The 25291-nt window shown below is 44.4% G+C and overlaps 1 protein-coding gene and 1 pseudogene across 2 annotated transcripts in view; one reads left to right on the forward strand and one right to left on the reverse strand.

The window, feature by feature from the left end:
- The window catches only part of LOC147010638 (PC3-like endoprotease variant B), a 278472-nt gene that overhangs the window by 147152 nt on the left and 106029 nt on the right, over nt 1–25291 (forward strand). For both annotated transcript variants that reach the window (XM_085859874.1, XM_085859875.1), the window contains exon 9: nt 16192–16280. In XM_085859874.1, the coding sequence (XP_085716000.1) occupies nt 16192–16280 (89 nt within the window). The remainder of the gene's footprint in view (nt 1–16191; nt 16281–25291) is intronic.
- On the reverse strand, nt 7353–9493 carry LOC147010639 (uncharacterized; annotated as a pseudogene).

Below are 25291 nucleotides of genomic sequence, written 5' to 3' on the forward strand. Positions count from 1 at the left end.
CGGCCAAAATGTCAACATAGGCCAAAGGTCAACAACTTAGGTGGCAGTTGTTAAATCCTCAATTTTCATCTGATTGACTTGAAATTTGAATAGGATTTGCATATCAGGTCACTGAATGTAACCACCAATTATATTTTAAGGTCAAATTTGTTTTTGGGATTTTGCAAGTATCGTGCTTTGCACGACGTCTTTCTTGTTTGTCTGTTGTTTGTCCACACAGAACGTGAATATGTGTATTAATCATATTAGACCCTTTTAAACCCCAAGACCCTTTACAACCTTTGCAACCTTGAGACCCATTAAGACCATAAAGATGCTAAACACCATGAAGACCCATAAAGACCCTAATATCCCTAAAACCCTCTAGAGCCTTTATAACCCAAAGACCCCTGTATTGACCAATATTGTCAGGTCAGGTCAGACTAGATCTGTGACTTGCTACAGGTACCTTGTAAACTTGTACTGACCTGCTCCATGGTCGGGTTGTTGGCGAAGAAAACGTCTCCCCACCAAGTTTCTTGGTGAGGAGGGTGTATGATATGGATACCCAGCAGAATGAAGAACAAAACCTATCACAGGGCGGAGGAGCTCCTTGTGAGCCAACGACCATCCACATCTAGTGCCCGACTGTGTCTGCGGATGTCCTCCTGCAGTTGGGTTACTTCTTATCAGGAGGTTGGTGGCAGAATTTGCACTCCGGCCACTGAAAACCCCTTCATTCTGCAAAACATTCCAGAAGCATAAAATACAATCTGAAAACCTACTCCGTGGGAGTAGCTACCTCCTGTGCAGATTCCCTTCACAGGGAAGCTCACCAGACGACGGGATTGGGGCAAAGCCTTCGGAACCCCCAATCTTTGATGATAGAGAAACCACGGGGTAACATTCCCAGGTCAGATTGCGGGAGAGTGTGTCGTGGTGGTGCTGAGGTGTCGTCCACCAGAAGGCGGTCTCCTTGGGTTAACCTGAGGCGGTCCCTTCGGGTGGGTGCCTGGAATGTCCTATCCCTAAGAGGAGAGGATGATCACCTATCTCTATTATCATCTGAGCTCAAGTGTTTGGACATTGATATTGCAGCACTCTCTGAGGTTTGGAGACTGGATTGCGGCGAGATCATGGTGGGTGGTTACACCTACTATTGGTCTGGTCGCTCTGATGGTTACCATGCACAAGGACTTGCTGTAGCTGTGTCCAATAAGCTGACCCCAATAATAATTGAGGTAACACCAGTCAACGAGCATATTATGAGATGAAGGATACGTCACTCCTTAGGTGTCATTTCCCTGGTCTCTGTTTATGCTCCGACTGAAGCAAGTGATCTCACCGTGAAGGACGCATTCTGTGCCATGCTCGAGTCTGTGGTTGATCAGTGCCCCAGGAGAGACACACTTCTAGTCTTGGGGGATTTCAATGCATCCACTGGAACTGATAGGGATGGTTATGAGACGTGTGTTGGTCCCCATGGGTCTGGAGCTATGAACCAGAATAGCACTAAGTTCCTTGACTTTGCAAGAAGTCATGGACTTAGGGTGGCTGGTTCATGGTTTCAGCGCTCAGAAGCTCATCGCTGGACTTGGTATTCCAACACTGGCGGTGTGGCAAAGGAGATTGACAATGTGCTCGTTGATGAACAATGGAGCATGATCGAGAACTGCAGGGTTAACCGGAGTGCTCAGTTCCTCAATACTGACCACAGGCTTGTTGTGGCAACTCTGAAGTTGCACCTTAAATCCGGGAGAATGGTACCATCCCAGCCTTGGCTGGATGTTGGCAAGCTCAGGGATGAGAGAGTAGCTGAGGAGTTTGTGAACAGGCTGAGTGGACATTTGGGGTGTCTGGGTGCTTTGTGGGGTCCTGAAGAGTTGTGGAGTGCCTTCAAGTCCACCATCCTTGATGTTGCCGGTGGATGTCTTGGAACTCACTGCAGGGCAAAGAAGAATTTTGTCTCTCAAGGGACACTGGATACCATTGACCAGAGTCGCAGGGCCAGGCTGAATGGCAGAGCTGAGCTGTTCAGGGAGCTGAGGCGTAAAACTGTATGTGCACTAAGGGTGGACAAGGAGGCCTATGTGTGACGAATCTTCGAGAGGGTAGAGGCGTAAAGCATCACCTGTGATCAAGTAATTCTCATCTTGCTTACAGGGCAATTTGCGCATTGCGGTCATTCAAGCCCATCACTCGGTATACTGCAATGAGAGCAGAGAGTGGTGGGCTCTTGACAAAGGAGTCTGAAGTGAAGGCCCACTGGGCCAGTTATTTTGAGCGGTTGTACCAGGCTGATCCCCCAGCTGTCAAGTTGGATGTCAGGGGAGTTACAATCGCTGTTACTAACCCTCCAATCAACTGTGGTCCACCTTCGTTTGTGGAAACACAGGCTGCGGTGAACCGGTTGAAATGGGGTAAAGCTCCAGGGATCTGTGGCATCCATTGTGAACTTCTCACGGCTGGTGGAAATGCTGCACTCGTGTCGTTGCATGCAGTTCTGTGTTCTGCCTGGAACACAGGCATCATCCCAACTGATTGGAAGAGGGGCCTTGTTGTCCCTTTCTGGAAAGGGAAGGGTGATCGCCAAGACTGCAACAACTACCGAGGGGTGAGGCTGCTCAGTGCTGGGCAAGGTCTTTGCTCAGATAATTCTCCAGAGGGTTTGCCACCATCTGCTTGAGCACCAGCATCCAGAGCAGTCAGGCTTTACACCAAAGAGGTCAACGATTGACCGTATCCTTGCTCTTCATGTCCTCACAGAACTCAGACGAGAGTTTCGGCAGTGGCTGCTTGCAGACTATGTTGATCTCTGTAAAGCGTTCGATTCGGTGAATCGGGATGCCCTCTGGAGGATTCTTGGTCTCCGTGGGGTGCCACCAAAACTGATCGATCTGATGTCTGAACTCTACTCTGGTACTGAGAGTGCAGTGAGATGTGGTGGTACCAAATCTGACTTATTTCCAGTTGTTACTGGAGTTTGTCAGGTGTGTGTTCTGGCCCCCACACTTTTCTGCACTTGTATTGACTGGATTCTGGCGAGGATGTCGGAGAGATCAAGCTGTGGTACATCATTTGGGAATGTCAAGATCTCTGACCTTGATTTTCACAGATGATGCAGTCATCTTTGTGAAGGCTTTAGCTATCCTTTTGGAAGCCCTCGAGGTGCTGAATGAGGAGTCGGAGCTGCTGGGATTACGGGTTTCCTCGGTCAAAACTGAGATCCAGGCTTTCAATGACATATTGGATGCTGCTATTCTGTCTGTACCTGTTTGAGGTGATGATGTTGAGGTCACAGAGAGATTCACTTACCTTGGCAGTGATATTCATGTCTCTGCTGGCTGTCAGCCAGAAGTCAACAGTCATCTGGGTCGGGCCTGGGGAGTCATGGATTCACTGTATCATGGGGTGTGGTGCTGCCGGTACCTGTGCGGGAGGACGAAATTCCGAGTCTTCAGGTCCTTGGTGCTTCCAGTCTTTCGCTGTGGGTGTGAGACTTGTGCTCTGTCCAGGGATCTGAGACTGAGACTTCATTCCTTTGGTACCAGGTCTCTTTGGAGAATCCTTGGCTATCGCTGGTCAGATTTTGTGTCCAATGCGCGGCTGCTGAGAGAGACTCAAATGAGATTTGTTACCTGCATAGTCCGTGAGCATCAGCTGTGGCTGAATTGACATGTGGCTCGTTTTCCTGACGCTGATCCTGCTCACCAGATTATTTCAGTGAGAGAGTCTCGTGAGTGGAGGAGGCCAATGGGCCGACCACGTGCCTTTGGTTGCAGCTTCTTGATCAGCATCTCAAGGAGATGGAGATGGGCCAGGCATCTGCCCGGGGGATGGCCAGATGGAGGCCCCTGGAGTACCGATAGAAAGTGGACACAGCGACTTGCTGCTGTGGCGCATGCTCCCATTCCTAACCTGACCTTTCAAACTCCAAGACCCTTTAAGACCCTCTGGAACTCTAAAACCCCTTAAGAACCTCGAGACACCGAAGACCCTCTATGACCGTTTACATCCCTTCGACCCTTTTTTGTGAACAAATTTGAGGTTCGTATGAGAGCTAACACACAAAAAATACAACAAGGGGAGCAGGAGACAAGAGGGGCGGGAAAGGGAAGGACAAAACAGTGTGGAACAGAGACATGAGGAGATCTGTGGAAGGGAGAAGGATGGAGTGGGATACACAGGTGTCCCTTTGAGACCCCTGAGACCGTTTATACCCCTAACACCTTTTAAACCCCTAAAGACCACTCAGACCCATAACACCCTTTAAGACCCTGATGACCATTTAGACCCTTAATATCTTTTTTATCCCTAAGATCCTTTAGACCCTATAGACCTCAAAACCCTTTAGACCCTTTATATCCCTAAGACCCCTTAAGACCATATAAACTCCTGAGACCCTTTAGAATTTCGACACTTAATAGCCTTTCGACCTTTGAGACCCCAAGGGCCATTTAAGACCTTATTGACCCCGATACACCCTTTTGAACCCTTAAACCTCGAAGACCCTTGTGATGATCTTTGACCCTTTAGAATCCTGAAGAACCTTAGACTCCTTTCTTTCCTTTAGACCTTCACACCTTTCATATATTTTAATACCCTGTAGATCCCTTTGACCTTTATACCCTTTTTAGACGTTTTAAGACCCTTCAATACAAATCTGACCCTTTCGACCACTTTAACATTTTTTAAGACCCTGTCGACACTTTAAACAATTTCGACGCTTGAGACCTTTTCAGACTTTCCCAGATCTTTCGACCTTTAGACCATTTGACCTTCACACATTTGCAAAGGTACCATTTAGACCTTTCATTTTGTACATCCTTCCATTTATTTACCGCACAAAATACACCACACAAAACAAGTCCTGGCGAGGGTCTGCAATCTCTGATTGCTCTTCCTTGTTCCGTTTTGTTTTGTTTTATATTCTTGTGTTTTGGGGATTTTTTTTTTTTTTTGCTTTCACCTACTTGTGAATGTACGACGTACCCTTCAAAAGTGCATTCCTATGTATAGAATCCCATTACCCCTTTGCTTGGATTTGTTTTTCTTTTCAATTGCGAGTCACTTGTTACCTTGCTGTGGGTGTTCTGTACAAATTTGCTTTTGTGTATATTCCCAATGCTTCAGTCCACAGCTTCGCTAAGGCAGGTCTGCAGCCTCCCAACAGAGTGATAGAATAAAAATTAAGAGCAAATATTGGCTTTGAAAGAGCCTCGCCGCACAGGCTTGGGAGATTGTACTGCGAGATACCAGCATGGTGGATTTCCTTGACTGAGCAAAGCTACAGCTCACTGTTGACCTCCAGAAGCATGTGTTGCAGTGGGAACACGGTTGCAGGTCCCCTGTGCTGGGACATTCATCATCGTCTGATTCATCAAAGGGGCTCTTCTCCACAACGTGCAGGTACACCTCAACGTAGCCACAGAACCGTCCCTCGTGTTAAAACGTCACCAATTAGTGACGAGGCTTTAGGTCAAATTTCATGACTGTATCACCTGCCATCACCTATTAAAGTAGGTCTGTCTATCACATGAATTACAAGTTTGAGATGCTGCTTACATCATTCCTGAGGAACGTTGCTGACGTATTGTCTTTGGACAGGAATTTAGAATTTGGCCAAGGTGTCAACACACAATGGCTTACACCAGCGACCGCTCGCAGCAACGTACTGTGTGCACCACGTCTCGAGGCACTAGAAATCCTCGAAGCAGTAAATGATAACAAACATAATTCTTTCTTGTGTAAATGCCTCATTGAGCTCATTGGTAATCCCAATGTACATTATTTTAATTTCATCCACTTTCTATAATGATAAATATTAATAAAACTGGCGCTTTGCTTGTTGGGAATTGGCCTTTGTTAACCTTTTGCCTCCAAGTGTGTGGCCCTCGAGAAGATCCAATCTTTCAGTCGTCTTTGTTCTCATATTGATGCAATGCGAATACTCCAAGCTTAGGTCGTCTCTGTATCATGTGAAGAAAAGGTTGAGACTACATAAGTTTTCACAACCAATAAGGACGACTCCCGAGGCTAGAATTAACAGGTCTTGATTTAGCAAAATCCTATTTCCTTGGCCTCAAGAATTGCTGATATCCCTGAGTTTGTGGATATAATTTCACAGACAATAGTCAAGCACCTTGCTGTTGTGACAGGTTGCAATTTTTTCTGTCTATACCTGTCAAGTAGTTTCCTGGAGGGAAAAAAACCCACAAATTGGCATTACGGAGAGCCCTTTCTGCTATTACACAGGAAAAATATGCAAGTGGACCTTCTGCACTTTCCACATGGCAACCTTCTTTCTTTTTTTTGTATGGTGGTGGGGGTCGTCAGGGTGGGGGTGGTGGGTTGTACAGCAGCCTTGGCTGAATAATATTGTTATGGGAATGATCTTTAATCTATATCTATAAAAGGCAACCCTCTCTGCCTCTATCTCTGCCTCTGCCTCTGTCTCTGTTTCTGTCTCTCTGTCTCTCTCTTCTATGCATGGCCACATCTTTTAAGTTACAAACTCCAAATTCGGAGTACAAATACAACTTTGTGTGGGGGTTAACATAGGCTATGTGGCTGCATCCTCACGAGGAGGTGTGGGGGATGGGGGAGGGTGTAAATTCTCCATGTAAATGTGTACCGTGTAGTGTCACCTGGTGGTGGTGGCAGAGGGTATTGAAATTTCCAAATTGCCTTTGACTTTGGCTGTTACTTATTCACTTTTCTCTTCCCATGCAACGTCAGGTAAACCTGCTAGTAGTTAATAAAAACTGTTTAGTAGAATGATAGTTGTTTCTTAAAATTTGTTAAGATAAGCTTGGACGTACTATTTGTACAATAGAGATTGCGTATGTACAGTGAAATGTTTGTTTTCCCTACCCCACTGTTTTTGCCCTCCCCGATTCAAACCTCTTATCTTCTGTTTGCATGTCTTTACAAAATGCACACGAGGGCTTTGCAACTCAATTCATGAGAATGTGTAGGTGTGGTGAATCTGCATTGAAACAGCCAACCATGAGCCCACCACAGGAGCTGATGTACAGGGTGAATCCACATTGAAGAAGCCTGCAGTTAGGGTCACCACAATAGCTCATGCAGTCCACTGCAGAGCTCCATTAGTTAATTTCATGGGCGGTTCCATTAACCGCTGCTTGGAAAGAGAGGGAGGAGTCGAGAAGGAAGATGGGGTCGCCATGCACCCGGTTGATATATTTTTTCTAACTTACTTTTTTGTAATCCTCAAGGTGTCTAGTGAATGAATTTTCATGTTCCCATCACAAAATATTGTCCATAGCGGTTCATTTGGCATACATCCACCAAAGTCAAAGGTGTTCGGGACAGAATTCTGACCCACCTCCATGGAGCATCCTCTCACTGCTTCAGCAGCTCCATGATGACTGAGTACTCGGTGAAGGGCTGGTCAATGAGGGTGAAATAGTCGATGGTTGACTTTCGGGAGGGCTTGGTGCCAGTAGCTGAGATGAAGCCACCAAATCCTGGAACAAGTTGCTTCTCTCCGCTACTCCCCACCACTTCGTGAAGTTCCTGAACTTCACTAGGTCAGGAGGGAGGAGCTCATCCGATGACTTGACCTCAAGATCGTCAGCTGTAGGAGGCCAGGGAAGTGACTTCGACTCATTGAATTCCTGCTGGATGTGGCCTGCTCCTTCGTAGTACAGGGTGTCCCAAAAGTCACCTAGAGATTTAGAAATTAAATAACATTTCTGTTTTTTAATAATTTATGATTATTTTTATACCAAAATAAAATTTACAAAATAGAGATGAATTTGCTTTATTTATGAAAAATTATGCAGCTTGGATGTCCTCCATTTTGGGTTCGCAGAGACGGGCTCTTTCGACAGCATTTTCCATAACAGCGGACAATAACTCTGGCTGCAGCCCTCGAATTTCTGCACAGATGTTGTCCTTGAGCTGCTGAATTGTATGGGCTTATTGATGTGAACACGCTCCTTTAGGTAACCCCAAATAAAATAATTGGGAGGCGTCAAATCAGGAGAACGTGATGGCCAAGAAATTTCTGAATTTGGCGAAATTATTCGGTGTCCATGCTCTTTGGGTGAGAATAATTGATAGATGAAAATTAAAATAAAATTCGACGATTTTGGTTCTTTGTTCAGTTGTGAATTTTTCCATGGGAAATGTCTAAATGTTCATCCAAATTCTGAAAAGAAAAGAAAAACAAATTATTAAAAAACAGAAATGTTATTTATTTTCTAAATCCCGAGGTGACTTTTGGGACACCCTGTACTACGAAGGAGCAGGGCCACTTCCTCATACTTGTCTTTGAACCCCAGCTTATATGCATAAGCTTATATCCATCTGCATTGGAGATGCTGGCGCTGTCGACCAGGTCATAGGTGATACAGCCTTTGTCACCTGGATTGACCTTGGCAAAGGTGATCCATTCATGAATATCATGGTTCTCAAGTCAGGCCTTCAGTTTCTCACTTCTGTACACTGGTTTGGGGAATCCATTTCTCTCCACCTCTTGGATGTAGAGATGACGCAGCGATGCAAGCTGCACAATCTCATTCTGCCCAATCACTCGGTCTTGAATGAAATCAAGCACAGCAGTAAATGCCTTCAGATGTGCGGCAGTCTTGCGATCCTGCCCTGTATCAATGGCACGGTTTGTAGCTTGGGCTGTATCATGCAGGTGATTGACATACAAGCCTGGTGTTAGTTTAGTGGTTAGGGTGGTGGCTTGGGATCCAAGAGGTCCTGAGTTCAAGCCCCGTTGGGCCACTGAATTAATACACCAGGGGGTTGACTCAGCCTGTCATCCTTCAGAGGTCGGCGAAGTGAGTACCAGTGTACTGGTAAGGGGGACACTGCATCAGCGGCATAGCCGCGTCTCAACCAATGATGCAACCAGCAGCCACAGGCTGCACTAGAGAGAGAGAGAGAGAGAGAGAGAGAGAGAGAGAGAGAGAGAGAGAGAGAGAGAGAGAGAGAGAGAGAGAATGACTTGCAACATGACTGGCAATTGGGCCTCTCTCACAAATAGGTCCTCGCCTTGCACCATGCGATATAGACGCCTATTTCCTAGTTCTAGGGCTCGAGGCTCAATGCGTTTCCAAATATGCTCCTTCAAGGCTCCATCTTTGTCCTTGAATACTGGGAACTTGATATATCGCTCAGTGTTTCCTTACACTTTCAGTTCGAGCCCTTGACAGAAGATACATTCTGGAGGAAACCGCTGCATGGCAGAGGATGATGGTTGTTTACGAGGGGAGCGTGAATTTGATTCTTCACTAGATGTTACACTACAGTTCAAGCGATCCTGTTTTTTAGGTAAAGTTTTGGTAACAACCTCGATGATAGCCGATTGGTTCTAAATCTGCACCAGCAAGGCACTCTGGAATGCCGTTATAGACATCCTCCATGCTATTAGGTGAATCTTGAGGTTCAGTTAGTCATTTGTCACGAATACGATGTTGCTGAGCCAGCTTGTCAGTGGCAGACCCCTTGACATTACTGAGCGGTGTGAAATCGCCATGCATGTAAAATACTCTACAACTGAAAGGAGAACGCTCCCACAGTTCTTCTGACCCACCAACATTATCACTCTTGCATTTCTTTGACTTTGGTATGATTATCCACCACCACACTATAACTATGCTACAATTGTTAGTTCACTATCACCATCAACAAAGCACAGTTCTAGCTAATTCTACAATAAGGCCTTCATTGAGAAAAGAAAATAGAGATTGCATTAGTAAATAAGCATTTGGATCATGCAGTACAAAAATTACCATTTCCACCTCATCAGACACAAGTAAATAGTCAAGCGTGAAGATGGTATCTCCGTGCACTGGTTGATATATTTTTCTAACTTGCTTTTTTTTTTTTATAATCCTCAAGGTGTTTATTAGTAAATGAACTTGTATGCTCCCATCTTGAAAAACAATGAGTTATAAATGGATTACTTTTGATTGCAGATGACAACCATTCTTTTACCTCATCTGAGACAATTCAGGAAGCTTGCCATCTGGGTGCATTTTTAAATATTTGTGCGAATTGACACATAAGAACCCCTGAATCATGAAAATAACCCTCTCAATCGATCCCTCGTGCCAAAATTATACTGAAAATGGGGTCATTTGCCTTTGTATGATGTCTCGTTCAAAAGTTATGCCGATTATTATCGATTTTCGTCGGAAATCCAAGATGGCTGCCAAACGGACCCCTTGGGAGAATATTTTGTGATGGGAAAATGAAAATTCATTTACTAAACACCATGAGGATTACAAAAAAAAGTAAGTTAGAAAAATATATCAACTGGGTGCATGAGAACCCCATCTTCCTGTATACGAGTGATTTGTTGTTGGCAACGCAGCTTCAGCAGAGAGGCATATTTGGGATGCAGCTACTTTTGAGAGAGACGTAAAAGCCGAGAGAGGATAATAATGCTGGAAGAGAGTGCCTGAGATCAGCAGGAAGAGTCGCTGAGTGTGCTGAAGCTGTGAACATTTATTTCCCCAAAGCAACAAGGGCTTTGAGGGAGCTTCAAATACGTAGTTTGAGGTATTTTTTTACGGCAAGCTGCACAGAGACCTCCCAATAACTCTGCGTCTGGACTCTTTCCCAGCTTGCCTTCGGGTTTGAAATCAACCTCTCAATATTGTTTGTTATTTCCATTCCCTGTACTGTGTTCTTGTCAAGTGAGTGAACGGGCCCGAAGATAAGAACTGGTAAGCAATCTGCGTCACTTGGGATTGCATTGTTGGTAATTGGGGGGAATATTGTTGTCCACTGCTCCTTCCCAATTCCATATCTTGGCGATGCACGACGTCATTGCCAGGCGCCGAAGGAAGGGAGTACTCAGTTTTTACTCCGTTTGTTTGTTTGTTTGTTTGTCCAAGTGATATCTCAGCCATCCTTTGAACTAGAAAGCTGAAATTTGGGGACAAAAGTGAAGATGTTTTGGCAAAAACGGTTTTTTTTTTTGATTAATTGAGTAACTGATTAATTACTTAATTATTAACCATTCACTAATTACTTATTTATTTTATTTTTCATTCTGGATATCTCAGACATATTTTGAGCTGGGAAGCTGATATTTGGACAGGACAATGACCAAGTGATTTGGTGAAAAGGGTATTTTTGATTTATTGATGAATCCATTTATCGATTAATTACACTGGTCAACAACAAATTTGTTGTCTGCATTTTTTAAGCTGATTTAGGACGAATCTGATGCGCTGAATCCAAAACTCACATTAGTTTTGTTCAATCAGGTCAAGTTTTTGAGATATGGCCACATGTCGTTTTTTACATTTTTGTTCACATGTACGCATGTGTGGAGCATTTTAGAAGAAGTTGGTGGGGGTAAAATGTCATGTCAAATAATTGTTTTGATTGGAAATAATTATTTTAATGACAAGAAGTATTCAGGTACGATAGTTCTGGGTGATTATGTCGAAAAGGGATCAGTTTGAAGTCATAAAACCTCAAAATCTTCCAAAAATTGGTGAGGCAAAGCATAAAGTTCGTGGATCAAAACTAAAGTTAATGGGGCAGATTTTGTAATAATGTGATACAAAATAGTTGTATTTCTTGAAATAACGAACTCTGAAGAATGTACAATACCTACATGCGCCAATTTATGACATGCGCTTCTGCTCAAGCTTGGAGTGCCACAGTACGAACCCAAAGATTGGAGACTGTTCATTGACAGCAGCAAGCGATCACTGAAATGTGTTCTGCTACACAACGGCAACCAGTTTGCCTCTGTACCCATCGCTCACTCGACTACACTGAAGGAGAAGTATGAAGCGGTGAAGTACGTGCTGGAGAAAATTGGTTATGATCAGCATAAGTGGTTTATTTGTGTTGACCTGAAGATGGTGAACTTTTTGTTGGGACAACAGTCTGGCTTCACCAAGTACCCATGTTTTCTGTGCATGTGGGATAGTAGGGACCGTGCTCAGCATTACACGAAGAAGGACTGGCCTGTGCGGGAGGAATTGGTGCCATGCAAAGAAAGGAACGTCATCAACGACCCTCTGGTGGACAGAGACAGAATACTCTTCCCACCGCTGCACATCAAGCTCGGCTTAATCAAGCAGTTCACCAGGGCTCTGGACAAAGATGGTGACTGCTTCACTTACTTGTGCCAGGCTTTTCCAGGATTGACCATGGAGAAGTTGAAAGCTGGCATCTTTGATGGTTCTCAGATCCGTCAGCTCATCAGAGATCCAGAGTTCAAAAACTCAATGAACGAAGTGGAACTGGAAGCGTGGAAGACATTTGTTTTGGTAGTGAAGAACTTTCTTGGCAACAATAAGGCCAGAAACTACGCAGAACTTGTCAACAACATGCTGACTGCTTTCAGAAACCTGGGCTGCAACATGAGCATCAAGATGCACTACCTATTTTCACATATGAACCGGTTTCCTGAGAACCTGGGTTCAATGAGTGACGAGCAGGGGGAGAGATTCCATCAGGACATGAAGGAGATGGAGACCAGGTATCAGGGTCGCTGGGACGCAGTCATGATGGCTGACTACTGTTGGAATCTGAAGAGAGACCTCCCTGCCGCTGAACATTCCAGGAGTTCGAAGAAACGGAAGTTCAAGCCCTGAAGTTTGAACAGTGGTGACGCAACATGCAATTTACTTGTACTTACCTTTATCAATGCCCACCATTCAGATGACAGTAATCGATGTTTCTATCATGTAATCAATAAATGTTGTTGGCAAAACATTTTTTTTCTTAAAAACATGTTTAGGATGATATGTGTTGACAAAAATCAGCTGATAATGCCACAAAAATGTAATTGATTTTGTCACAAGATCTGATTTTTTCAAATCAACTTAGCACAAAAACCTGACCTGATGGAGAGAAACGGATGCCATTTCCTGATTCAGCAGTGCCAGAATACCCTAATTCACTTGTAGAAATCTAGACAACATTCAGAAACTAAAAAATTGTTGACCAGTGTTATTCATTTTTCGATTAATTACTTCATTTTCAAAAAGTTGCAGATTCAGATGAAACAGTGGTGGTTTGGGCATGCTATTTGGCAATTGATTGAGAAATTAATTCTTTTATGAATATTATTTATTTATTTTAATTATGCAATTAATTAATCAAGTATTATATACCACTCCCTCCCAATTCCGACTGTGCTGCAAGCCGGCATCGCTGGGCACTGACGGTACCCTGGCAATGTCGCAGGCTGGACGATTTGTTATTTATTTATTTGGCACGGGGGCGGTGTACTTTGAATGCACCACTACTTGTTTGTTGTTTATTTTGTATTACTTATTGACGATTATCTGTGGTTTTTATTTTAATAACAACCCATGAACTGTTACTCCTGCCTGGCCCCCATTCGTCCTGTACGTATGGTTGAGTTTTCATGATTGGCACCCTTTTGGTGCATAATTTGATAAATGCAATTTTGTTCTTATGTATGGCTGCTTGGCTGTCAGGCAGCTATCATTTTGTTTGGGCACAGCTATGCCACTGATGCAGTGCCCCTATACCAGTGCACTGGTACTCATTTCGCCGACCTCAGAAGGATGACAGGCTGAGTCAACACCACCTGGTGTTAATTCAGCAGCCACCAGGGCTCGAACTCAGAACCCTAAGATCCCAAGCTAGCCACCCTAAATGCTAAGCCAACACCAGGCTTTGGTGAAAGCGATCAGCACTTTGTAAAGTAACATACAGTGCGTCATAACCAGCGCTCGGTTATACATCTGACGAGCACACTGTGCGAGCACGTAACCCTCTGTTAGCTTCATGCCCTTTGACGAGGTATCAGGATTTATAGCCTGTAACCCTGTTTTAGGGCATACAACTCTGCTGGCAGCCATGGCCAATTACTGGACCACATAAGTCAGTCATTCCCGGACCGGTCACGTGACTATAACAATATGTGATTAATTTGTCTGTGGACATTGACAGGACCAGGGGCCAGATGAAAGGTAGGACGACATGAAGGCAAGGGTCCAATTGTGGACGAGGAAGAGGCTCGGAGGGGGGGGCAAATGCCCCCCGCCCCACCCAAAAGTCAGCACAGTTTTTATAATTCCGGCATAAAAATATCGCGTTAACAAAATACCCTGAGCTGATAAAATATCGTGAGATGACAGAATTATTGCCTGTGATGTAAAACGTCATGTAAATTGTCATAGATTTGACCATTTTTTTGCAGAAATATGATAATTATCGAATTTATTATACATCTGACAAGTGGCAGCTCTGCACGACTCCCGAGGCTTCGACCGCCCTCAAGCACTTTCAAAATGACGCATTTCCATCCTTGAATGTGTGACACACAATCACTCATATGCATAAACACAAATGCCTAATGGTAGGGCAAGGCCAGCATGTTATGGTGGGGCAAGTAAGCCGTACAGGAGGGCCCTGGGACTTCTGAAGATCTGATCAGAAGGATTCTCAACAACTTGCTGCTCGGTTGTTCGTGTTGTCGGATTATGTCTACGGAAGGTCGTGTTACTTCTGCAGGAACCGTCTGCGACTTCGGGACTTTGTTAGCAGGTCTGTTCTCATTCAATGACATTCACCAGCCTTCGGGGGAAGCTGTGAGATGTCTCGGGACTTCATAGCAGCGGTTCATTGAAGGAGTTTCAGATGTTTGTTTGTCTGCTGCTTGTGTCCCGGAAGAGCTGTTGTTAGTTAACCATTTTGAAGTTGCCATTAGCAATGACTGGCATATTATGATTGTTCTTGTGTTGGGGGGGGTGGGGGGGTCCCCAAAATGTGTGTGCAGGGCATTGCACAAAGGCCTTTTCGAAGTGACGGTCATGACGTCATTTTGAAAGGGTCATATTGGGTTATGCTATAACTAGGAGGCATGAATGGCACATTAGCTGGACTGGATATATTTTAATCCCTATCTGTTTATTAGAAGGATATCTCAAAAAGTCGTGGATGGAATTTGGACCAAGCTTGCTCGGTGAATAGCTTATAGCACAGGGTGAATTGATTCGCTTTTGGTGACATTTGAGATCTGGAATTTGGAACTTTTAACGTGTTTCTTTACCACAAGACCAGGCCCGCTACCACCGGGAGCAACGGGAGGGGGAAGTGAGGAGTGGCGAGAAGGGAGGATTGTGGAAGGACTTCTATTTTTCTTTTTTTACTTGTTCTATGGCTCATAGTGGAGACACACACAAACACACCTCACACCTTACGCCATGGACAGACAGATGAATAACACATCCACTGAGTTTTGGGGAAACAAAAACACTTGCATGGAATGTTCTCACTGGAGAGGTAGTGGTAGCAGAAACACTAGATAGTTTTAAATTTGGTTAGATGGGTATCCTCAAACATTGAGGATGGAAGGGTACATTGATATTGCTAGGAATTGTGGGTAGTTCAGGTAAGGATTGGTAATTGATTATAATCTATGTTGCGATTGTGGTCTGTGAGAAGGTCTTCTGAAAAGGTGAATATGCTGTTCAGTGTTTGTTCATTCCTCACTCAAAGTTATATATGAGTGTTATATAACCTGGTGGTGTCTGTGCCTGTACCACTGTTCTCATCCCCACTCCTCCACCCCCACCTACCCTTCCCAGTGAATACAACTTGATAAACTCTGAGACTTAATTAATGTACAGTACTTGGTGGTGATGGGACAAGTGACCGCCTCTTGCATCAAAGTTCTTTGCGTATCTACGTTTGTCCACTTTGGGAGGGAGGTGTAAAGGTTGTGCGGTCTACATAACAGAATCATGAACTTTAAGGCCTGACTTTCAACCTATTATTATTATTATTATTATTATGATTATGTTTTGGTTCCAACTAACAGGGGATAACTTCCTGTGTGAAAAGTTTAGCCTCTGGCTGATATAGTATCCCCATCTTGACTTGGAATCCTTTATTCAGTGGGTTCAATCCTCTACATTTTCAATTTTGAATGAATCTCTTGCTGTAGGCCTCACATTCCAAGCTTACACCATAAGCCACAATCTCACCAATGGTTTTTTTAAGGGTTAAGGCTACTGTTCTTGAAAATGCATTCTATGATGTGTAGACGAACCTGGTCATTCATTCCAACCCCACCACCCCCTCCCCCTCACCCCACTCCTTCCTCCCTACCAATCTGTGTCTTTGCATTTCCATCCCATGTTATTGCTTATTATTTATCTTGCAATTCATTTGGCATTGTCTTTCAAAACAAATGATAAATATTTCCCTTTTGTATCTTTCACACAGGATCCCCAAGCTAGCTTCGACCTTAATAACCGCTACTTCCTGGATTATGACCCTAAACCACATCTCAACAATGGATCAGAATTTAACTGGTAAAGATCATCTATTTTCAGTGTGTACTCTTAACTCGACAAGTGCCTTTTATCGGGGTTAGTTGCATTCCCCATTTTATTTACAATTGCTTTAATCTGTTTCCCTTTTTGCTGTTCCTTTCTCTTTTTATTTTTTCATTTTTATGTATTTTTATGTTGCAGCAGTGTCAGTTCTGTCATATGGTTCTTCTTGTATATCGAAATTGACCTCTGAGGCCTAAAACTTTAATCTAAAAATCTACAGTGGTTTATACCTTCACTCATTTGTCCCTTTTCTTATCGGTCGTTTTCGTTATACCAGGTTGACCCGATGGGCTGATTGTTTTTGTTCATTCAGGACAGCCATGACAAGCCAGCCACCCAACCTGGCTTTTCGGGGACAGTCAACCTGGAATAATGGAAATGGTCGATTATGAGTAAAATGTTATCTTTATGACAGAACACTAGTCTCTGTGAATGCTCATGTCAGTCCACAATGGCAGACAAGACAAACGATGGATTTTAACAACTGAAAGTTTATGAGAGTAACTTTAGCGCTTTGGGAAACCAGGTGCGGCTAACGCTTTGAGCAGGAAGTGACTTCAACTCATTGAATGCCCGCTGGATGTTAGCGTTAGCCCATCAGTGGAACAAAAAATATTGTAAGAGGTCAGTTTACTCTTACAAACTTTTCCTTGACAAACATCTTTACAGAACAATTATAATATCCCTCCACGTATCTCACCCCCTCCCCTCATGACCCCAACCCCAAAAGTAAGCATTTATTCTTCCCTGTAACTGTACTGTACTGAGGTGTTGCATCTGTGTGCAAATGCTCCTCCATTCTTCCACCACCATCTCCTCTTCCACTCGATCCCCATCCATCCCTTCAATAATTTTGGATTATTATCGTTCTCAGATTGCCGTGGAAAAGTCGATTTTTCATTAACTATTTGCAGTGGGTATTTGGTCATTGTTCTTTTCAGGAAATGCCTACCTTGTTCAATTGTAACAAGAAAACCCTCGCCAGGACTTCTTTTGAAGAGTGTATTTTTATAGGTTTTAGGGTAAATCCGATATGGCTGTCAAAGCATGTGACCGATGATATCATATATGTGAACCTTTTGTTCCTCATGGACAGGCAGTCATACATATAAAGTTTCACCTCGATCTGTTCAGCCACTTAAGAGAAGATTTTTGAAGGGTTTTATTATTTTTTTACAATATGGCTGCTGAATAACATGACTGACCTCATGAATTTTTTTTCTGTGGACCATTTTTTCTGATGACCCTCAAAAATTTTAATACTGATCAGATGTGACATTCTATATGTACAGTTTTAACGTCATATCGAGGGCACTGATGACGTCATAAAAAATCACACTCATTCCCCATGTGCAGTACTTGCTAAATGTCAAGTTTTATTTTTTTTTCCTTGGTGACGATTCAGAGATACAGAGGTCGAAATTTTTCCCGTTTTTCTAATATGGCTGCCACACCACGTGACTTATGACGTCGTAATTATCAATAAAGCATTCAACTTGAGAAGTTGCACCAATGGTGAAAATTTCGTCTTAATCCGACAAGTGGTTGCAGAGAAAAACACACGAAAGTTCTTTGCAGACAAACAAGCAGACAGACAGACAGATAGACAAATAAATGAAAAATCACTCATAGAGTGACAACTTGGCAAAACAGCACAAAGTAGAATGGCACTCAGTGGAGTGCACACCTCTGCCAGGTGGAACAGTTCACGTTTTGTATCCCACTGATGGCCTGGATCTGAACCAAAATCCAATCCGCTTGTTCTTGTCATCTATTCAACTCGTCCACCTTGTTTTGTCATGACTCGTCCACAACTTTTTGAGACAAAGTGATATCTTTAGTTTTTGGTCCTATCTATCAATTTTAGAAACTAGGCTTGTGTTGACTTTTTGACCTTAAAATTAGTAGGTGGTTGAATTCAGTGATCTGATATGCAAATGCTCTTCAAATTTCAAGTTAATTGTATTAAAATTGAAGATTTTAGAAATTTGGCCGACATTGACCTTTTAGTCCGTTGGCCTCTAAATTAATAGTTGGTTGAGTTCAGTGACCTGATTTGCAAATGGTCTTCAAATTTCAAGTCAATCGGATGAAAATTGAGGATTTTAGAAAATTTGGGCCAAATTTGGCCCAAATTGGCCTTTTAGTCTATGTTAATCTCAAAGTTCATAGGTGTTTGAATTCAGCGGCCTGGTGTGCAAATGGTCTTCAAATTTCAAGTCAATCGGATGAAAATTGAGGATTTTAAAAAATTGGCCTCTTGGCCTCTTTGGTCGACCGAATTTTATGAAACTTCAATGCGGGACCGTCACAGGTTCGGTGACATGAATCTGAAAATTTCAGAATGATCGGTTGAGAAGTTTTGGCTGGAGATGAGCGGACAGACAAGCAAACAAACAAACAAACAAACACACAAACGGAAGCGATCAACATACTTACCAAAAAAAACAATATTTTGCCACAAGTAACAAACGGACAAACAAACAAACAGGCCCAAATGCAATACCCTCTCCTCTGGTGAGGGTAACAATGGACGTCGACAAGATAACGGAGGATGCGCGGTCACTTCAACGTAAAGCTCTTCTTATACTTGGATTGTGCGGCAACATGGAAATATTTACATTTTGGAAACGATCTGTCAACGTCATAAACTGAATTATCTGTTGTATTTCGGTTCCGGGTTTGGAGCGTCGACAGGTCTCGTTCGGGGCTCTCTGCTGACGATCTCAAAGTTAAGTTTCCAGTCGTTATCTATCCCATTTTAACTGTTTATTCTCTCACATGTTGCTGTGTGATCCTAGTTCGGTTTGTTATTTCGTGCTATTTTGTGAGATTTTGTCGACTTTGTCTTACCGGATGCTTGAGGCCTACACTTGAGGCTTGAGGCCTACACTTGAGGCTTGAGGCCTACCGGTTCCCCTCGGTGTACGATCGTGTTTTGTTTTTTCTCCCCATTACCTTCAATTTCTATCTTCCCCAATTTCCTAATGTCCCCCATCCCTCCCAACTAATCACTCTATTTCTTATCTTAAATCAAAAAAAAAAAAACCGCTACCTTTCTCCTTCCTCACTCACGACTCTCGATTCTTCTTCTTTTTCTTCTTCTTCTTCTTCTTCTTCTTCTTCTTCTTCTTCTTCTTCTTCTCATTCTTCTTCCTCTCCTTCCTCTTCTTCTTCTTATTCTTCATCTCCTCTTCTTCTTCTTCTTCTTCTTCTCTTCTTCTTCTTCCTCGATTTTTTTTCTACAACACTTCCATAACCTAATCTGTTGAAAACTCTCTCAAACATTAATAATAATAATAATAAAAACGATCTCTTATAATGCTTCATCTTCCTCTTTCACACGTGTGGTACTCTTTACTCTATCAGAATGCACTCCTTTCTACTATTTAAACAGACTGCTCTCAATTCGACCTCTCCTTCATACCTTCCCGAAAAAATCCAGCTGTTATAGCGTTTCTTCTCTCCATTCTCTGGATTCGCCTTTATTGCATCCATCAAGAATTGTGTTAAATCGCATCGCTGACCTAAAACTTTTTAAAACCCCAGTTTGCAATGAATGTTCGCTTTCCATTAACCATTCTTTTTTTCCAACTTCAGTGCCAACTCACCCCTCTCACCCCTCACTCTCAAAGCAACCATTCCACTCTTCTCCCTCCAAGCCTCCTTCTCACCTCTCTCAAAAACTCCCCCCTCACCATTCTCCCACCATTCATCCCCCTCACTCATCCTTCTCAAAGTTGCCCCCCTCTCATCCACAAAGCTGCCTCCTTCCACTGCCCTCTCACCTCCATCTCTTCACTCCACATCCTCAAATCCTCAACTGTCTTCTTCTCCTTCTCTTGTCCCCCCTCTCCCCCAGTATCACAGTGCCTTTTCTCCTCCCCATCCGGCCCCCTCCCCAAGCTATTCTGCAATCCCCCACACTCTTTCAACAACCCTCCTGACCTACCCCCTTGTCCCTTGTCCTACCCTCCCCTCCTCCCCCACCCCCTGCACCCAAAGCCTCCTCCCCTCCCTCTTCATTATTAAAAGTGTGGACCTCAAATATCCAGGACCTTCACTCAAACCTTTCAGATCTTTCCATACAGTTGCCACTGACAAACCAGACATAATCTGCCTAACAGAAACTTTCCTCCCTCAAGACGTGTCTGACTCCAAAGTATCTCTCCCTGGTTACTCCCTCCTCTGGTATGACAGACCTGAGCCTCGTCCTGGTGGAGGAGTTGCTCTCTTCATCAAAGACTCTATTCCTCACTCTCCATGCACTGCCCTCACTCCCCCACACCCCCAGGAATACCTCAGGCTACGGCTTCCCCTCCACTCCCACCTCATGTTTATATGTGTACTGTACCGTCCACCTAACAGTGATGACTCCATCTACACCTCACTCTCCGAAAACATGGACCAACTTCTATCTTCTCATCTAAACTCTCTCTTCCTCATGTGTGGCGACTTCAATTGTCATCTTGCCAGTTGGCTTGGTGTGGGTACCTCTCTCACCTGTCATGGCACTTCAGCAAAAGCTTTCTGCGACTCATTGGGACTGACTCAATCGGTCAACTTCCCGACCCGGATCTCAACCAATGGTACTCCATCTCTTCTGGATCTGATTTTGACAAATTTCCCTGACAATATCTGCTGCTCTTCCTCTGCTCCAATCGGTTCTTCTGACCACGTCCTTGTCAAAGTGGACATCTCTCTGACTATTATCAGAGAACCACCTCACCGCCGTCGAGTCTGGCATTTCACTCAAGCCGACTGGTAGGGTCTCCAAGCAGCCCTCAAACTTATAGATTGGTTTCCTATCACTGCTTTCTCAAACATCAACTCATCCTGGGAATTCTTTCAAAGAAACTTGCTCTCCCTCATGCACAGATTTATCCCCTCTCATCTTCAGTTGTCCTACTCTTCCTCCTGCCCTTGGATCACTGAAGCTTGTGGTGAGGCAGTTGTCCTGAAACAACTTGCCTTTGCCTCATGGAAAGCAAACCCAACTGAGGGCAGTCTCAGTTCCTTCCATAAAGCTCGGAACAAGTGTGTATCTACCCTCAGGAGAGCCAGAAAACAACATCTTTCTCATCTCAAATCTGAACTCTCAAACCTCTCTTGCTCCGCAAAATCCTGGTGGCGTTTAATCAAATCTGTTTCTAGTGTATGTTCCCCCCCCCTCTTATCTCAAATGGCCGCACTACTGATACCGCACCTGAAAAATCTGAATGCCGAAACTCGGTGTTTGCAGCTAAATCTTGTGTCCAAAACCCATCACTTTCTCTACCCACCTTACCCAGTCGCACCCAACTGTCCTTGGACTCTGTGTCCTTTTCTTCTGACAAGGTGGAGAGCTTGCTGTCAAACCTCGACTCAGATTCTGCAACCGGTCCAGACGGCATCAGCCCACATGTCCTCAAAGCCTGCTCTTCTGCTCTTGCTCACCCTCTCTCTGTCCCATTCACCCTCTCATTTGCTCAAGGTCATCTGCCATCTGCCTGGAAATCAGCAAACATCACTGCCCTGCACAAAAAGGTGAAAAAACAGATCCCTGCAACTACAGACCAATCAGCCTTCTCCCAATCATCAGCAAGGTTATGGAATCCATCATCGCTTCAGACATCAAATCCTTCCTCTTCTCCAATGGCTTGATTTCCGATCATCAATTTGGTTTCAGACCAGGTCACTCTACCCTGGATATGCTGCTTCTGCTCTCCCAACAATGGATGGAAGCCCTCAATGCCAGACAGGAAATCCGAGCTGTATTCCTGGACATATCACGTGCTTTTGACACGGTCTGGGACCCTGCCCTGCTCACCAAACTCTCTTCCTATGGTATCCAGGGCCATCTCCACTCATGGCTCGCAGACTTCCTCTCCTGTCGCAGTCAACGTGTGGCCCTAAATGGAGTTCTTTCACCCCCCCCCCTTCCTGTCCAAGCTGGAGCTCCTCAAGGTAGCGTTCTGGGCCCTGTTCTTTTTCTGGTTTTCATCAACGATCTCTCCGACTCTCTGGAAAATCCTCTATATCTCTTTGCTGATAACTCCACCCTCTGCCGTACCATCAGTCATCCCTCAGACCGGCAAGCAGCAGCTTCTTCGCTCACTGCAGATCTGGATAAAATCACAAACTGGTCCAACACCTGGAACATGTCTTTCAATCCGGACAAATCTCACACTCTCACTATGTCTCTTCGAAAGGATATTTTAGAAACCATCCCCCCCCCCATCCACTTTCTCAACAATCCTCTTGAAGAAGTCCTTTCTTTCAAGCTTCTGGGTCTCACTGTCGGCCATGAGCTTTCCTGGGAAAGCCACATTTCAAACCTCGCTTCCAAAGCCAGTCGCCGACTGGGAATCCTCCGTTGTGCAAAGTCCTACCTCGGCCCACCTGAGCTCCTGACCACTTACAAAGCTTTTGTCTGCAGCCTGATGGAGTACTGCTCTCCCCTCTGGGCTGATGTTCCTGCCTCCCACCTTTCTCGGCTTCACGGTGTAGAAACCAAGGCATTTTGGATCATCGGCATCTCCCGCAATGAGGCTGTCTTTGGGCCTCTCACTCAATCACCGCAGGTTGGTCGGTGGTCTTTCTGTCTTCTACCGTCTCCTGTCCAGCCTCGCCCCCACTGTTCTCTCTGCGATTTGTCCCCACCACATTTCCACAGGGCGCTCAAGGTCCACCAACAACCCCCTTCTGGTAAAACTACCAAAATCACGAATCACTGCTCACGTTTACTCTTTCATTCCTCTTTTTTCCCGCCTTTGGAATAAACTCCCTCACTCTATTCATTCCCATTCTTCCCTCCAGGCCTTCAAAACAGCTGTTCACCACCACCTCTTATCATCCCCCATCCAAATCCTCGATCTTTTCTACCCCCGATGATCCACCCAAGGCTACCTCCTTCAAATTCCCTGCTTTCCTTCCTGAAGGTCCCTGTAATGTCCATCTTCTATTCCCCATGTTCCCCGTCCCATCCCTCTCCCTTCCACAGATCTCCTAATGTCTCTGTTCCCCACTGTTTTGTCCTTCCCACTCCCGCCCTCTTGTCTCATGCCCCCCTTGAAGTGCGTTGTTCGTTAGCTCTCATACGAGCCTCGATAAGGTATACAAAAAATTAATAATCTCAAAAAACCTCTAATCGCATGACACTGAGATTTTTCTGGGGTTTTTTTCCGCAGGAGGAGATCTTTTTTTTGTTGTTCATTGAATATGCAGATGTTAGAAATGCTGCGAAGGAAGACGCGTGCGTGTGTTAACGGAGCTGCACAAAATCCTTTGTGCCTTTGGGTTTCACACAATTCCAGAATGTTGAGGCGTGTGCTTATCAAAAACACCATAAACGGTGAACAATCGGGACTCTCCATGGTCAGAGTAAACCTCTAATTTAATTCCTTTTGGGGATTCGTCTATTTTATCACGCCCGAAGGTGTTTGGAAGGTTTGCACTAACTTGGAAACGATGCTGCGTATTTGCCGTAATTTGATTTGCAAATAAATAGAAGAGAAAAAAATATATATCAAATTGTGCACGTTCGTCATAATAAAGTATTGTGATGTGTTCTGCCTGAAGGCAGGTTCAGTTCTGCCGAGACAATTTCATGGCAAGGGTTATCTTGGGTGGTTTGCCATTGCCTTCCCCAGCAGTAGTTAGGGTGGAAATTGGGAATTTGTTCATGATGCTGGCGACAGCTCGCCTACTCGTCGTGAAGGACACTGTTGGATCTATAACATCCAGCAACTAATTCCGGAAGATGGGACGCCCAGTTTAACGTCCAGCCGTGTGACAGGCTCGATGGGCTTCGAGGTAGGTGTGCATACCTCTCGGCCATCCTGTCAGCCCTTTGTCATAAACGAGGTCGAAATTGATGACATAATATAAAGACTGCAAGAATAAAATTGATATCTACATACAGTATATGATGCTGGAACACGTGAAAAAAAACAATTTTTTAATCTCAAAAGGATTTTAGGTTGCTGACTTGTAAATCATACAAAGGGTGATCGGAAGTTCTGTCTCGTTCAGGCAGACCAGATCAACAGGTTTCCATGATAGTTGTTTCAGATCATTGGCAATCTGGTCACCGCCGCTAGGGAAACAATACAATGATTGTCAAGAAGTCTTCCTTTCAAGATTAAATGAGCAAACATCTCGGATTCTTCTTCCTGAACTGCACCAATTATTCCCATATTCTTGTGGGGTTGGCTGGGGGTGCGGGACGGTTTTGGCCCAAGTTTTTCTCCCGAGGCGAGCCAAGCCTGATGTTTGACTCGAGGGGATTTGAGCAGGGTTTTTTGATTTGTTCATGGTGCCGATAATATCACTCACCCCATTCTTCATGAAAGACACCGTGGGATATTTAACGCCCACCAATGACCAGTGCTGGCAGATGGGTCCTCCAGCTGAACGTCCTTCTGATGGACGGTGCACATATTAATGCTTCACCCTGCATGTAAAACACCAGGAAGACAGTTTATAGCTTGGTCGAGATTCGAACCCATGCTAGACAGGCCAGGAGTGAATGGGCAAACTTATTGACTATGTTGCATGCCCGTTGGAAGAAAAAATATACCATCAGAGATGGGGAATCCCCCGCCATTGAAACATTTTTTTCAAGATGGCCGCCCCAGTCGGCCATCTTGGATCCGGCCACGCCCAAAATCAATGGGGTTCTTCCTTTTCAGGTGGTACATGTGTGACCCAAACTTAAAATCGATATGGCGAACAGTTTATGAGTTATCGCACTCACAGCTATAAATGTTGACGCCCGGAGGGACGGACGGACGGACAGACGGACAGACGACCCGGGTGACAACAATATCCCCCTTCCCCCACGCGGCGAGGGATAAAAACCAAAAAAAACCTATAATCCTCTTCAATGTTCCTGAACTCGACTGAAATATCTTGTATGTTACACAAATGCACAAGTGTGGTGTCGGCTTAACGGTTCAGGTGGCTCACTTAAGATCTTAGGATCTTGCGTCCAAGTCCCTGTCGGT

The sequence above is a fragment of the Eptatretus burgeri genome, chromosome 16 (genome assembly GCF_056783735.1).
Source record: "Eptatretus burgeri isolate ZD-2024b chromosome 16, Ebu_testis_v1, whole genome shotgun sequence".
NCBI lineage: Eukaryota > Metazoa > Chordata > Myxini > Myxiniformes > Myxinidae > Eptatretus > Eptatretus burgeri.